This window comes from Stigmatopora argus, chromosome 11 (genome assembly GCF_051989625.1).
Source record: "Stigmatopora argus isolate UIUO_Sarg chromosome 11, RoL_Sarg_1.0, whole genome shotgun sequence".
Lineage (NCBI taxonomy): Eukaryota > Metazoa > Chordata > Actinopteri > Syngnathiformes > Syngnathidae > Stigmatopora > Stigmatopora argus.
Window position 1 is genome coordinate 14087501 of NC_135397.1, and position 17500 is coordinate 14105000.

At 39.0% G+C, this 17500-nt stretch overlaps 1 protein-coding gene across 8 annotated transcripts in view; it reads right to left on the reverse strand.

Moving 5' to 3' along the window:
- Nucleotides 1-17074, reverse strand: part of ccdc88ab (coiled-coil domain containing 88Ab) — a 73088-nt gene extending 56014 nt beyond the window's left edge. For all 8 annotated transcript variants that reach the window (XR_013303852.1, XM_077613148.1, XM_077613146.1 and 5 more), the window contains exons 1-3: nucleotides 16596-17074; nucleotides 16398-16498; nucleotides 2125-2233 (exon numbers count right to left, since the gene is read on the reverse strand). Coding sequence is in view for 7 of the 8 variants with exons in the window: in XM_077613148.1 (XP_077469274.1) it covers nucleotides 2125-2233; nucleotides 16398-16498; nucleotides 16596-16658 (273 nt within the window). In the remaining variant the exon portion in view is untranslated. The remainder of the gene's footprint in view (nucleotides 1-2124; nucleotides 2234-16397; nucleotides 16499-16595) is intronic.
- Nucleotides 17075-17500: the final 426 nt, after the last annotated feature.

Sequence of the window (17500 nt, forward strand, 5' to 3'; positions counted from 1 at the left end):
GGGGGAGGGTCAGCACAAAGAGGGTCTCGAGGTCTACAAGTGTCTGCCTTGGATGCTTCAAATGAGTGCGTTAATGCATTAGGTTTTCTCTTGACACCAATGGAACCATAATTCAATAAAGCCCTCCACAGAAAGAGCCCACCTTTTGCCCATGTGGCATGATTGGACATCTGCTTTAAAACCAAGGCACACATAAAAGATAAACAAGTAAATTAAATTTAAAAATAAAATCAAAAAGCTGAGAAAGCAGTCGAGCATAGAGAATCCCGAGTGCTCCAGTAAACTGAAAACCTGTTAAACCCATTAGCTTATAGAGCAGAAAGGCTTCGTCTGCTGCCGTGCAAATAGGAAATGAGAAAAACTGATAAGGGACCAGATTCACCACAGGAAAGCAGAAATTGGCTTTTTTCATCCAGAACAGAGACTCACACAAAAAATAAATAAAAACATGTATGTACAGTATGTCTAGGCTAAAAAATAAAATCAATACATTTGAAATAAATGTTGAAATCTAAAAAATTAAAATAAAACTGGAAAAATACATCAAATTGAGGCATATTGAAAAGGGAAAAATAACATGTATTCATGAATATTTGAAGCTATTTAGAGAGTTTCTCCCAGAAAACTTGCTAACTCTTGGTGTTAGAGAACCTCAACGGCTGCCCGTATTTTGGGGTAATAATATATAAAAATGTTAAGTTGACAAGAAAGTGGAAATTATAACCTTTTTTGTTATTACAAACCACCTGTTAACTACTTTAAGTAAATGCAGGGCCTTACTAAATAATGGCACACTCTTAAAATACAGTTTTAACAAACAAAAATATAATGCAATGCAATACAGTGCAATAGCAGAGAGCTGGGGCATATATCAATCATCACAATAGCCCTTTCAAACCTATCACCAGACACGGTTAAAATATTTATACTTTTAATACTTTTGTAGCAGTGTTTTAGCCTGGGGAGGGGTGGGGGGCATGGTGACCCACCAGGTTTATAAAACTTGGAGAAAACACTGCATTTAGTGATATAGTTATTTTATATTTGGGCAGATCTGACCCTATGACACACATTTACCATTCAAAGAAGCTACTGTACACTTCTTCAGTCCATGTGGTAATTTTCCGTATCATATATCCTATACAAATACATGCTGGGCCCCAGAGGTGACGACACGTTTAAAACACAGCGAGGCGCAAGACAAGCAGCGAGCATTAAGCCAAGCGGCACAGATAGAAGAGGCTTATTGTTTTCTTACCATGTGAAGATATAATTAACCAAGCAGAGGTTTTAAAAGAAACGGTTTTTATCCTGTCATCAGCTCGTTTTGGTTCAAAAAAAATAATTCAAGTACATTTGGTTTGACCACTAAAACAGGCCAATAAAAAATGGTTTTAACTCATAGCTTTAGGTTTAAGAAATCCTGATCCTAGTAGGGATTGATTTGTTTGGGGAGATAAAGTTACCCCTCACTACTGTGGGCCAAACTGAAAGATATTTTACAACATAAAAGGTTATTAATAAACTAACATTTCACATCAGATTTAAGATGTTTCCTAGAACAAACATTTAAATTATCCGCATATAATGAATGTTAAATTGGTGCATTCTAACTTTTAGTTAGTTATTTGCGTCTGTTGATAGTGATAGACACCCAATCTATTTTGAACTGGGAGTCTGACATTCCCAATAAATAAATAAATACACCATGTAAAACACCCAGTATAGGGTATTTCGGCTGAGTTCAGGGTGGATAGGCTCCAGCACCACATGACGCTGACAAGGATATGCGATGTTGAAAATGGATGGATTTATCTGTAGTACATTGACAACACAAATATCTAAATGCTACTATTGTGTATGCTAATACATACTACACAGGACAAAGCTCTCTGCAGATCAATAGCAGATCAAATTGGCCCCTTTTAAAAGGGGTTTGAAAATCTTGAAAATAGGAGTTTTTCCACCTAAGTTCAACTCACCCAAAATACATAGCACAGTGTAATCACTTAACATAACAGAATGCCATTATGCTTCTCTTCGTATGAATGAATGAATTCTCATAGAAAAGTTAGTGACTTTTTAATGACAAAATGTTGGTCCCTGAGAAAATAAATCTTTTACCTGATAGTAGGCTTTGATCTGTCTGATGAGAATGGAAAGGTTCTGAATGCGAAGGGTGGGATCATTGTTCACCTTCTTGTTGGTCCTCTGCACTGTGGCTTTGGGATTTCTGGTGGGGAAATAACATGATGTGACTCAATTACATTGTTATTAAATTTTCAAACCATAAAGAGTTGTGGTACAAACAAACATCATACGAATATGTTGCTAACTTTTCATTATATTCTTGGAAAGGCGGAAGACTACATCACAATCATTTGATTGTTCCAACTCACGCGAAATAACCTTTGCATGGAGTGAAATGAAAAATTACAACAATCATTTGAAAACAATGTTGCACAAAGGTGTTTGATCTATAAATCTTTTAGGTGCTTCCTCATGTCCTTATATATAATGTAACAGGATCTGTGTTGATTTATATGTGTTTAATGTGACGCTTGATGTAGCACGGGCAATGAAGGGCGTTATTGCTGGTGTCAACACGTTTCAGTGAGCATTCTGTGTATTCGCACAACGTCTATTTTCATTTTACCTCGAAAACAAGGACCGTTGCCCTTCACAGTTCAAATGGATGTGACGTCCATCAGCGCCAATGGCATGGCAATGAGTTCACATGATATTTCTTTAAAACATTTGGGCATTGTTTTACTGTGACCGACTAATAATATTTTAAGGTTTCACGCGTTATCTTTTAACATTGCAGACTCAACATGCATGACAACACACATGCATACATTTAGAGGCAGCCGTCTCCTCCCCCACACACTTACGGAAGGTTGACCCTCATATATAGGTCATAGACTGAAGCACATTTTCATGAACGAAACGGGTGCCTCCACTGGAGACAGTTCTACAAGTACGGTACATTACATTACATCATAGTAAATGAAAATGCAGTAATCTCAAGGTGTAACAAAAAGGATACCATTTTATTGAGGTAGGAATATAAGATTTTTCTCCAAACATTTTAATTTAGATGCAATTCTAGTGACAATTCGCATGTTTTAACCTCCTATGAGCTGGCATCCACATGTGTGGAAATCACATTTTTGGTTGTCAAATACTATAATGTTAAATTTAGGACTACAAAGGCCTGGCGTCCACTTATGATGTGGTCATTTTTCTCAGAAACTACATCATGTAAAAAGAGCATTCTTTGTTTGAGGTCCCAATTAGCCTAAATGTCAAAGAGAAAATAAAAATGCATGCCTTGCAAGAGTTTGAGTCTTGTTAATGGTATTTTAAGACTGTGTTTTTTTCAGTGGTCCATGATAAGGGGAAAGACTTCTAAAATATCTGCACTTCAATTAAAAGCATTCTGAACACACCCTTCATGAGTGTGCACACACCGTGTGCAGTAATTGGTCTTTTCATCCCCCATGCCCCACCCCTGATGCTCAGCAATATTAATGCTACTCCGAAGGACACAGAGCTCTTTTTAATGGGTTGAATTAGTGGTCATGTGACCTGCTTGGACCCACACACGCACAATCATGCAGACACGCACACACAAACGAGCACGTGGTCTTCAAGGAAAACATTGTAGGGGGTCTTTTATTTAAACCCTTAATTAAAAAAGTGGAGGCTGTAATCCTGTCAGAGCGACAGGCTTAGTGTGTTAATGTGTGTACATGAGAAACAAACAGCGTAGGAATGGTCGCCTCTTCACATTCCACAACACTTTACAATGTTAAAACTGGCCCGAAACATATCAGGAGGTGAGAAATATTCCTATTCCACCCCAAAAAAATCTTGATCTGTAAGTTTGGGGTGCTGATATCAAATCTCAAAGTAGCCCAAAATTAATATGCAGCAAAATAAAACCCAAGTATGCCATGTTTTAAGAAAACTGCATACACAAGAAACCAACAAGAGGAGCAATGTGACATTCATTCACTCATTCATTCATTCTCTGTTCTACTTATCCTCATAAGGATCACGGGAGTGCTGGAGCCTATCGCAGCCAACTTTGTGTAGTAGGCAAGGGGCACACTGAATAGGTTGCCAGCCAATCACAAGGTACATTGATACAAACAACCATTTATGCCAACACTTATACCTAAGGACAATACAGAATGTTCAACCAGCCTATCATGTATGTCTTGCCATGTGAAAGGTAACCTGAGTAGCTGGAGAAAACCCACAAAGCCACAGGGAGAACATGAATACTCAATTTGTTAGAGCAGTCAACTACAGCATGCGAATGTTGACGATTCAGAAAAATGTAAAACTATGCAACGGACTGAGAGGTTGAACTATTATTTGGTGAAAATGTAAAAAAAATATGTAAATAACACGAATGAGGATATAAAAAAAAAAATGCAGACTGCATGAAAAGCAATGCAGCGAGAAAACAACACATTGCAGATTTAAAATCTTCGACCAAAAATTAGAACCCAACTCAAAAAAGCAAGAAATTGTTGGCCAGTTTTATTTTATGGCAAATTCTGGAAATTTGGGGGTTTTGCTTTATATTTTTTAATCTTTGAGAACCATCACATGTAAAATCACACAAGCAAGCACATCTTTCATGGACTACCTGACAAATTGTACACTCCAAATTAGTCCCAACAGTAGCAGGATCAATGGCATATTAATGTAAAAAACAGCCTCCATCATTAATTTGAAACAATAAAGATTTTCTAATTCACGCCATTCATCCTAATCCTCAAATCTTTTTTAACTCATTACATCCCATTGACATCTGGTCATTTTTGACCGATTTAAGGATTCGCTGCCAGCCCAGTTAAAACGAATTGGACATCTATCACCATTAATAGCAGCACATGTCTTAACATATTTAAGAGTATAGTATATTTAAAAAAATATATATATAAATATGGCAACATGGTGACCCAACAGGACAAAAATCCATGCAAGTGCTGATGCTGCATGCTTCAGACTTAACCCCCTGGGGACCACCAGGCGACTAAATAAAGATTTAGTTCTTCCGTAGGCGGGTGGAAAAATCCCAGTTATTAACCCCCTGCCTGGTTTTGCTGATACAGTAAACTTAAGGCTTTGGCCAGACAAATAGATTAAGGAGAGAAGGCTCAAGATGGACGGACAAACGAAGCAGCTAGATGGAGCGTCAATAAGCCAAATCATCCAATGCTTGTACACGGAAGGACGAATTCGGCAGCCAATGGGCCTGTGCCGCTCTTGGATTGGCTGTGTGTGTTTGAGAGTCGTGTTAACCTATATATGACAAGCTACATTACCATCAACATAGGCAGCCACGCACACACGCCAAAAAAGGGAAAACACAGGCTGCGTTTGGCCACGTGTTAGAGGAAAGCCCGTCAAAACATACCAAAAATGTATTGTCAACAAATCTGTTGGGGAAAAAATAGTTTTAATCTTAAAAATAATTTTTGGAAGCGAAAACTGGATATGTCAGTAACAATGAACTATTACAATGAGGGGGAAAAATATGTCATTTGCTCCTTTTTTACTTGAATCTGCATTTCTGTGTCAATATATTCGCAGAGCTGCCAACTACTCCGGAATTTCAGGAGTTTACCCAGAAATGCAAGGCAAACTCCCAAAAAATTGTCACTTAAATTTTTTTTGAAGCAACCTTTTCGGAAAAGTACAAAATATCCAATTTAAATGCCTCGAAATTCACACCATTGCTACAGCTTCCGCCATCTTGATTCAACTGCACTGTAAACTGGAAGAATTCGGTAACACGAGTGCATTCATTGTGAATCATCGGAGTTACTAGTTCTGACGAATGATTCGTCTTGTGCGACTTCAGCACTTCAGCGCATATCGATTTTCCGTGAATCCCATTCACTACGGATAAACTCCGGAAATGGGACAAGGCTACTCCTGAAATGCGTTCGACGGAGGTTCTCAGCTCTATATATTTGTGTGTTTCTGGGGTTTCAACATAGTAAGTTTGAACCATAAAAATACCAAGACACAAGACTGGCACAAAACAGTACTTCCCAGACACTTGGTCACAGCTGCACTGTTAGCTACACAAAAATTTGGCCAGTTAAAATTATTCAGTGACTAATCAGAGGCTGTTTTGATGATCAATTACAAATTCTATTGTTTGATTTAAAATTATGCAAATCCTCTTTGAGAAGCTAGACTAGTATTCTCGAGACGTCAATTGAAGCAGACAGAATATGTATCAAAATGAGACATTTGGAAACATCTGTTTTTTTTAAACAAACAAGCAGCAATTTTTGTCCCTATTCAGTGTGATGCTACAGACCAAATCAGTCACTGAATCATAATCACTTCATGGAAAATATGAGTTAATTTAATCCATATCAAAAAGGGAAGCACTTGCAGCCATAGACCTGCAATCAACTGCCGTTGAACTTGAAGCAGAGTCAAGTGTTTATTGAACTTGTGATCCTTAAATGAAGCCACAAATTAGCTCTCACTTTAATAAAGATTAGTAAATACATCATCCTAGCGTAGTGTTGCTTTAATGTTGTTTATTTGGTCGCAATTAATCATGAAATACGACCAAAAACAATGTTTGCTCAATGAACAGTAATAGGGGTAGTAATGATGGATTTTAAAGTGTACTAGTTATCCAATTTTTATCCAGTTATTTGATAGAATGAAATGGAAAAATCAATTCTAAAAATGGTGGTGGCCTGGTGGACGCTTGGCCTCACAGTTCTGAGACTAAGGGTTCAATCCCAGGTTCGGACCTTCTGTGGGGAGTTAGCATGTTCCCCACGTGCTTCTTCGGGTAATCCGGTTTCTTCCCACGTCCAAAAACATGTATGGTCAGCTTTTTGAACAATAGGTAAGAGTGTGAGTGTTAATGGTTGTCTGTCTCTTTGTGCCCTGTAATTGGTTGGCCACCGGGTGAACGTAGTTGGCGGTGATGTGCTCCAGCACCACCCGCAAGGATAATGAAATGAATCAAATCTAAAAACGCCTGATAGGGACAGCGCAACAAATATTTTGACATACACATAAAACATATTTAATGAATGCAAGACTGATTTTGTTCTCAAATATTTTGCCTGAATGACTCTACTAAGAGGGTGGAAAAAAAGGCCCAACCCCTTTTATTTCAAAATGAAGTGGTTCAAAATGCATCAATACCAGACATTGGCAATCGGGATCCTCTTGTTTCATTTGATACCCCATTCTACACTCTCCAATTTCTCTTTTGAAAAAAAAACCCTTTAAAGCAGGGTTCCCCAAGCCGGTCCTCGAGGGCCGCTGTGGGTGCAGGTTTTTGTTCCAACCGATCCAGTACAGACACTTTGACCAATGAGATTTCTGCAGAAAACAAGAAGCACTGGACTGCAATCCATTGCTTGCACTTGTAGGACACCAGATTGGTGAGGTGTCCTCTTTCTGGGTTGGAATGATAACCCGCACCCACTGCGGCCCTTTGTGGAATAGTTTGAAGACCACTGGTTTAAAGTCTGGTCCAAACTTTTTGAGTTTGACTTTATTGTGACATGGATGCTTCATGATAACCACAATCATTCAAGTTGTAATCGATCTAAACAAGGAAAAATAAAATCATTTGGGCGGCAAGGTGCGTGCCACATGCATTTCCAGAATGTCTTGGACAACTTTAGAAGTTTTCGTGACGCCAGCAAGTTGGTAGTATCAGAAGATCAGTTGTTTTATTGAATTAGTTTAGTAAATGCTAGTCTATGCCAGTGCTACTCAAATAGTGGGGCGGACCCCCTAGGTAGGCGCAGAGCGATGCCAGGCGGGTGTGAAGCAATACCCGGGAGCAAGTTGGTAGTATCAGAGGATCAGTTGTTTGATTGAATTAGTTTAGTAAATGCTAGTCTATGCCAGTGCTACTCAAATAGTGGGGCGGACGCCCTAGGTAGGCGCAGAGCGATACCAGGGGGGGCGTGAAGCAATACCTGGGAGCTTGTGACTCAGGAAACTTTTTGCCAGACTAGAATAAAGTGTCATTGCTCATTCACTCGGTCTATAGCAGTGGCACACGCACTGGTAGAGTTCGCATATGGATTTATGTAGAGTTGTACTTAGAATTTTATAGTAAAAAAACTATTTTTCGGTGGGCGGGGGCACGAACCGTTCAATTCTTCCTAGGTGGGGAGCAACAGAAAATAATTGAGAAACACTGGTCTATGCAAATATGGTTTAAGGTTCAGTTGACTGCACCAATGTATTTTCCTGTGTCTGTGCTGTTATGTCATGTGCTGTGCTGTTATCAGTGTGTTAGAGCCTTGCTATCGCTCAGCTCGCCAAAGGCAATCATTGTCACTATCATTATTGGATCGGTATTTCATGAATCTTAACAAAATTTAAAATTCCTAAGTTGTGTGTACTTATGTTTACTCAGCTGCCAAACGTTTACCGCCTCATCCACCCTAAACCACGCACATGCCCATACACCCCAATGGCAAATGTCTTTGCATGTTTTATTAATTTTAATGGCTAAAAAATGTATTCTCATCTTTTTCCCCTCTTTTTTTTCACATAATATATAGAGGGGGTAATATTCGGGATCTTAGAAGGGTTGGAACAAATTACCATGTTTAAATGTCTCTACTTGGAAAATAATCCAAGTTATAAAACTTCTAGAATAAATTATTTTCCTAAGTATAATGGTACCACTGTGCTTTGCCTTTTTAGGAGATCAAGGTATAGTTCTCTTTGGTGACAGGAGCACTGTATAAATCAAACTGTGAGACACATAGCATGTTTTGTCTTCACATGCATTCCTTTCACCCCTTTCTCTGTCTCATCTCTATTCTACTCCTGCCACCCATTCTTTACATTCCAGAGCTGGTAGTGAGATGAATCGTTAAGGACAGTAAACATCAGCAATCGTGTGCCTGGTCTTCCTGAAGGTAAGTGGATGCAGGGATGTTAATTCAATTTAGCGAGCTCCTATGTCTTCTTCATAAAAGCAAACAAGCCTATAATGGAATCTGGTTTGCTGTTAACTTCCAACTCTAATGTTCTTTAAAAGCGACACCTGTTGCCAACAAAGGTCTTCCAGACAAATGATTACACTACCAAATGGTTTTGTCATAATGAGACCTTACTTTGATTTAATAAAAATAAAAAAAGTTATACATTTCCTTAAGGTTTTTACCTGTTCTTGGTTGTGGCAGTTTTGAAGGGTAACCAACACTTAACTGCCTAAACGCCAGAACCAGAAAGACGACTGCCAGAGATGTGGGATTAAAATTAGACTCTGGACTTCCTCACACATTTACAAGACTACTGCTTGTTGTTGCCAAACAAGGAGTAGGGGGGTTCAACAACTCGGCAACGACATTTCGGCATCTCTGCTGCAGCTTGAATTTAAACTGTCAGTTGGAGATTGCTAAAAAGAAGCTCAAAGAAAAAGGGGGGGAAAAACCTACAAATCTGGAGCCTAAAGGCCTAATCTCACGCAAAACTATTTCCATCAATAGTAGGAAATGAATTGACACATTTCCCTATTTATCCAAATAAAACTGAAGCTTTATTGCTGACATGGTAAAACAATTAATGAACACAGTTTACAAAATTAATTGACAATGATTTTGAAAGACGATTAGTTCTTTAGACATTGATCTTGAAACTGTTTCATATCGTTTCTGGAGCCGGTTTCGAATCCTGTCATTTATCATTTTATTTTATTTATTTTTAATAGGATACACGGAAACCAATATTTTGTTTTAGATAAAAATATTTCAAAAGAGAAAGTATGTTTTCTGTCTATTTTTTCTGACTAACAAAAATTGTAAATATTAGCCAATTTCTGTGGTCCTGATTGAAAGCAGATTTTGTTTTTGCCTTATAATTAATAGACATTACATTATGGCAAACGAGGATACAGTTACATAATTGCATCATATATAGTCCTACTGGGCCCCAAGATGTAAAGCCCAGGGCAATTACATTTAAGGAATTAGTCAAATCATTGCCGATTAATCGACTATCAAAACGATTGTTTGTGAAAGCCGTAGTCTACTATCCAGGATCCTAACATGACTCCTGTCACAGAGTCAAGATTTTTAATTGGCTCCACCTCACTGAGTTGGCCAGCTAATTACTTTGACAGCAGTGAGGAGGTCATCTAATTGGCTAGGTAATGACAGTCATGAGAGGATGGAGGCGGGGCAGCAGGGTTGCCATCTGGGTGTCGGGTGTGGACCGTTAGATAATCCCCATGTCCTGCCACTGCCCTCTGAACGTTGCCCTTGGGGTGGGGGGCGGTTGAATGTTGTCTGACACCAACCCACCACAATACAAAGTCAGAAAGAAATAATCTAGAAATAGAAATATTTATCAAACAATGCATGTACAAATGCAGTTTTTTTCTTTCCAGATACAGTGTTTCTGTTTACTGCATTTTTCTAACTAAACTGCTTCATGCTTCCTTAATTCCATTGCTTAGCAGACTGGAGCATCACAGCACTTCAGGTGCATTCAGAGTATCCCTACCTACTAGTACCAAGTGTTTCATTATCCTGAGTTATCAGGTCTAGAAGCATGTGCTCAAAGTGCATTATCCAGGGCGCCTTTAGCCCGGTTGCTACCTTTGTGAGAAGAGAAGCAATTAACAGGTACATGGCAAGGGTTTGAAAGATTCAAGGCTAACCATGAGTGATTTGTACTAGATGGTACAGAGAGAGTACTTGCATACATTGCACTTCTGTCTGCACATTTTGTCAGGCACACAGCACTTCACAACAGCTCACCCATTCAGGCACACATTCATACACCAATGGTGGTACTGCTCAGTGTGAGCAGTTAAGGGTTCAGGCTCTTGCCTAAACACACTTAAACCGTAAGCAGTCGTAGCCAGGATCGAACCGCTGAACATTAGGTCACTGGAGTAATAAACTGTGCGACAAGGCATATGAATGAGGAGGATGCAACTCTGCATATTGGTGTTAGTTTGGTTATCAAAGAGATTTTTGATCAAATCTATGTAAACATCCCATATCAAAATGAGGCCAGCAGTGGCTTTCAGTCAGGTGCAGATTAATTGCCCATTTTATCCTTCAATTTTTGGATGGTAAAGTAAAATGTGAAATTTGTTGTATTTCAAACTGCAATCAGGCCAAAAATAAATCTGTTAGTGCAGTTTCTTAGTAACGCATTCCAATCCACACAATTAAACAAGCTGGTGGTGTCATGCTAATAACAAGTCAACAGACAAAGAGCCGACACACAAACGCAATCAACACAATCCCACAATCTGACCGTCACAGTGGGCCTTGTGTGCGTTTGTGGGAGGGTAGTTTGCCGAGACCACCGACAGCTGCACTACTGCAAAAACAAATGCACACCCACACAACTAGATACATATGCACACACACACACATGCAGTGTGTGAGTCTCGTGCTGACGTAAAAGCGTTCAACAAAAGTGCACACACACCCAAACACACAAAGTTGACTGTGACTGGCCACTTCCTGTCAGGCGGCACACAGCTGCCAAGCTCTGAACAGAGGACTCTTGCGTTTTTTTTCCCCCTTCTGACCCACCAAGAACTGTGTGGCGATGTTAATGCTTTAACCAGGTGAGGTTGTTTATGGAGTCAATTATACCTCGTTTTGAGGGCTAATCTTCAGAATGTAAAAAAAATTGAACACTGACCACTTTTTCAATTTTGGGCATCTTCAAAACTTTTTGGGGTGACATTCTAGTCTGACAGACTGGCCCACCAATTATAGGGCTAGTCAAAAACATTGTTTTGATCATCAACTAAACATCAGTGGCACCCAATGAGTTAGTTAAAAAATAACTCGTATTTTCACTTGCAGACATTGCTAAGCACAACCAACAGGAGTTGAGTCAGTGTGTGTATACGTATACGTATATATGTATATGTATATGTATATGTATATGTATATGTATATGTATATGTATATGTATATGTATATGTATATGTATATGTATATGTATATGTATATGTATATGTATATGTATATGTATATGTATATGTATATGTATATATATATATATATATATATATATATATATATATATATATATGTATATGTATATGTATATGTATATGTATATGTATATGTATATGTATATGTATATGTATATGTATATGTATATGTATATGTATATGTATATGTATATGTATATGTATATGTATATGTATATGTATATGTATATGTATATGTATATGTATATGTATATGTATATGTATATATATATATATATATATATATATATACACACATACATACATACATACATACATACATACATACATACGTGTATATATGTGTGTCAATGTGAGATAGGATTAAAAAAATGTTAGAAAAATAAGATTAAGCACACCCACCACGAACAACAAAATGAATTAATAAATAAAAACTACAATTATCGAGATTTCATACAGGAGGGACGAAAATGGAGAGTAAACATCAACTAAACATTTGATTTTTCAAAATAATAATAACTATTTGCCTTGTAGGGCGGCCCGGTGGTGCAAGTGGTTAGCGCGTGGGCCTCACAACTCTGGAGTCCTGGGTTCAAATCCAGGTCATGTCTACCTGTGTGGAGTTTGCATGTAACCCCCACGCCTGCGTGGGTTTCCTCGGGGTATTTCGGTTTCCTCCCACATTCCAAAAACCTGCATGGTAGGCTGATTGGACATTCTAAATTGCCCCTAGGTAAGGGTGTGAGTGCGCATGGTTGTCCCTCTCCTTGTAACCTGCAATCGGCAATTCAGTGTGTCCCCCGCCTCTGGCCCGGAGTCAGCTGGGATAGGCTCCAGCAGCCCCCGTGACCCTAATGAGGATAAAAACTGTTCAGAAACTGAGAAAATGATTTGCCTTGTACATAAGAGAAATGAAAAATGATCATGTCAATGGAAGGGCATCTACAAAAAAATGTCAACCAAAATGGGTGACGTTTTGTGACAGACTGGCCCACCAATTTTAGGCAGCCCAAAAACATTTTATCATCAATTAAACATCTGTTTTTTTTTTAAATAGTAAAAACTATTTGCCTTATCCCTAATAGAAATGAAAAATGATCATATCATTGGAAGACAATGACTTAATTTGTTGTTGCATGGCACACTGTGACCACCAAGGGCAAAAAGTGTACTAGTTCTGGTGCCGAAGGGTCCCTGCAATAATTGTCTGCAAAGACGCCTGACTGCGTGACCCCTCATTGGCCCACATACCAGGTCCCATTGTGTGTAGCCTACATTAACGCAGCAGACAGCTTCCAGAATCTTCAAGAATAAGATAATGTGTGCCTGGAGGGTAAGGTGAGGGTGGGAAGGGCGAGACTGGGTACTTGATTAGTTACACTATTAATGTATAATGTGAGAGAGAACTCCTAAATTGCCACACCCCACAAAAAGTAAAGTTCAATCCAACCTGTGCAGACAAAATGAATAATGCATACACATGCAAGTGTACTTCAAACAGAATCTATATGATATCATAGGTGCAGTATTGTTTATAGCAGTTTCCATTTTTGGTGTTTTCTTTTGGACGAATATACTTACTAGGGATGTCCCGATACTGACTTTCTGACTTCCAAACAGTCTAGGGTGTACTCTGCCTTTCGTCCAAAGTCAGCTGGGTTAGGCTCCAGCAACCGCTGCAAACCTTTCGAGGATGCGCAGTATGGACGATTAATGAATGTTTGTATGTCAGGAAATGGTTTGGCTACGATATTACACGATGATCTGTTGCGGTCATTAGATTCTAACGACATGTAGCCCCACTCAGCGGACATAATTATTTGCATAATGGTTTTATCTACAGCAGCCGAAAAGCGCGATGGTACTGAAAACACACGCAACTACTGGATCTGACACAATCTAGTGACCAAATCCGATACTCCAAAAATAGTCGTATCAGGTGCCGATACCATTTATCAGATTAGGACATCACTAATACATCTTAGCCATATTTTAGTCATTTCTTTCTTTGGAAAATAATCTATGATACCTTAAATAATAATCGGACATAGGCCCTGTCGTCATTATCAACAACACAAAAAGCCTACTTGTTACAACCTACCTTTGGATAAATATCAGCATGGTAAACTTTGAGATTCAGCTTCATACTAGTGCTACTGTGGCCAACACGTTTGTGGTCCATGCCCTTCAAAAGGGAAAATGCATGCCTTTCTTCTCTCGGTTTGATTATATTCTAAATATGACCATATGTGCTCGCACCGTTTCCGACCACCAACCTCCTTTGGTGTCATTTTTAATCACCACTCACCGGTGACGGTGGGAGGGGGTCGCGCAGCACATGTCCCATGAATGACACAGCCATACACAGGCTGAGGCTAAGTAACTAGACGTAGAATAAGCAAATGTCACGCTTTGTGAACATGACGGAAACTGTCACATTTTCGTCTGGCGATCGTCATTCTGTTACATCCAAAACCTATTTTTTTAAGTTGGCATCATCATGTTATTATCATTATACAGAAGAAAATTAGGGCCACTGAAGACAAAAAATGGCCACAACACCACAATAAACCAAACCGTGTCAATGCATTAGAGTGCACCAAAATTGGGAGTGGTCCTTCAAATACTAGTTGGAAAGAGCATAACAAAACATGGTTCGACAACTTTGATACCCCTAAGCTGCTCCTCCTCAACTCAGTTCCCCGGTTGGCCATGACATTTCCACAACAATGGGTGTAAATTGACATGTGACCCTCCAGAATTTTTTTTTTGGCATCAATTCATTGTTAGGAGTTGATTTCATTCACCATTTTATATAGTATACTAAAAGTGTAAATTAGCAGTTTTAAAACGGGCAAGGCAAGATCTGCAGACAATAATGTGTATTGATCATTTTAACAGGAGACAATACTGTTAATATTTTGCTGCAGACTCACTAACAGTCTTCTCCTTAGGAATTGCTAAACACATAGCAAGCACCGGGAGTGTGATTGACAGTTGGCTTGGACACGCCCACAGAATCCTAACATTGACAGGGCAAGTCATTTTAAAATCCTTACTTCTTGTGTTCATTTTTTAGTTATTCACTCAAATTTCTCAGGGTTGTGAACAAGTCTTTACTTTCACCCAATCCAACAATTGATTAATTTTCATTTGATATTTGAATAAAAAAATACTTCAACATAGTTGGCACATTCTGATTGCAATGCACATACCCTCAAAAAGTCACTATATTAATATTATTATTAATACAAAGCATATGCAATTAAAGACTTTCCTAAACACGGTGAATTGAATTTGAGAAAAATATATCATATTTTCTCACATATTCGCCGTATTTGTCGCTAAAAAAAATGAATGAATCGAGTGTGAATGAATAGTGTGAATGAATCGAATATACGCACAGACTTGACATGCACGAAACTGCAAGGTGACAAAGACAAAACGCCATAACGCAAGACAATGCGGCCAATTCGGTCATTTATTTCAAATTAGACGTCTATGGGTCAAATTCAAGAGGAAAAAAAAACGGATCTTGCATAAAACATGAAACAAAAATTATTTGTGCCAGCCATTGCTCGCTCAGGGCGCCACCATCTTACCTAGGAATGTCCAACTAGACTGCCACGGACACTTACTGGTCTGGCAGACGCTACAGGTCTCACAAAGCACTGACAAATAGACTTAAGGACATTTTTTTCCCCACAGCCATCAGGACTCTGAACTTGCGTTAGCACGACACACAATCCCTTCTGTGCAATAACTTCGGGGTGTGCAATAATATTGCCTTGCTACTGTCACAATGAAATTTCCCGAATACGGGATGAATACAGTTATCCAATCCAATCCTAGATTGTGCAATATTTTTGAATTTACCTTAACAGGATGTGAGTTTTATATTACTTATGTTCTTTTACTGGGAAAACACACTTTGTGGAGTAGCACCACCAATTTCGGTATACGCAGCCGTGTATGATGACAATGAAGGCTTTTGATTTTGATTTGATTTACTCCTCACGTGACCTCCTTTTTGAATTTGTCCACGTGCAAGCAACACCCTTTCGAAATGTGCAATCCAGCAGACGATTCTAACAGTATACCTTAGAAATACCCCGCGCGATGATTTTTATTAAGATTTTCCCTTTAAAGTAACATTTGCACTCCCTATTAAAACCATGAATATGGAGGTGAACCAGGTGCCGTTTTAGACAAGAGAAATTGTAAAATTCAAAGATTTTAAGGGCACATCTTATACACGGAGGCGGCTAATATGCAAGAAAATACGGTAATTCCGACATATTTCAGATGTGTATGACTTTAAATCAGCGCACCACCATTTCATGAACCCATTCACCCTTAGCCAAGGGATGCTGTGTTGCATTCAGGGTGTACTCACATCTCAAGCATGACCTCGTTGAGGTAAACACCATCCAATAATTGCACATATTCTGACAGTTTGCTGCCATCGGTCACCATGGGCTGCCCCACTGTCTTCACCTGAGAAAAAGGGGACAAGGGTTTGGAGAGGGGGGCAACCACCTCAAATAAATGATCAATTGGTGAAGATAAATTCTTCTGCTGTAGATGTACTTACCCAGCAGACCAATGGTGACAGCATGAAATGCTCCAGTAGGGGGCTGAAAACCTCACTTTCCATATTTTACCAACACGATGATTGCAGTAGATGGAAACAAAATAGGGAGGGATGGATATGAATTTGAAGAGTTGCTTTAGACTCCACTCATGTGGTTGGCTGGTTTATTAAAAAGAGGTCCATTTTGTTTTTTTGTGCAGTTCTTAGAGGAGGGGAAAGGCATAAAAAATGAAGATTAATCCACATATGTCTCGACACGAACCAGCTGTTCTCCAGAAGGCATCTCAGAACCAGTAGCTCCCAAGAAAAAGAGTGAATGAATAAATCCCGGAATGTAGGATAAAAAACCACCTCCACGAAATTTAAAAAAAAAGGCAAAAGAATCCAGCTTTAAAAAATTCCAGACAGCAGCCTTTTACGTCCTCGTTGTGTGATCAAAGTACGTGTGCCCTCTTTCATCTGCTGGCAGTTAATGAGACTGAGTGGCAGCTGAGGAGGACGAAGACCGGCCCCCATCCGTTGACCACGCCCCTCTCACTCCCTCTCTCGTCCTCTCTCATACTTGTGCGCATGCTCATTCCAAAGAAAAATAGGACCGTGTTTTTTTATCCATTTTTTTATTTGGTGGGTAAAATATTGAAATATATATATAAACGCACATAATAAATAATATATAATAATAATAGTGTGTGAAAGAGTGTGTGTAGAGCTGGCAGGCAACGATCATGGTTCAGTGCCATTGACAGAAACAGAGATCCAATCCATTTAAACTGGGAACGGTTGGCAACTAGGTCAAATTTATTGGACGTCTAGCACTGTCACTGGCGGGCCAGTAGTTGATAGCGTTAAGTGTTGGATGGCTGTGTCAGAGATGAAAGGTCAAAGGGACAATGCAATGCAGTTTT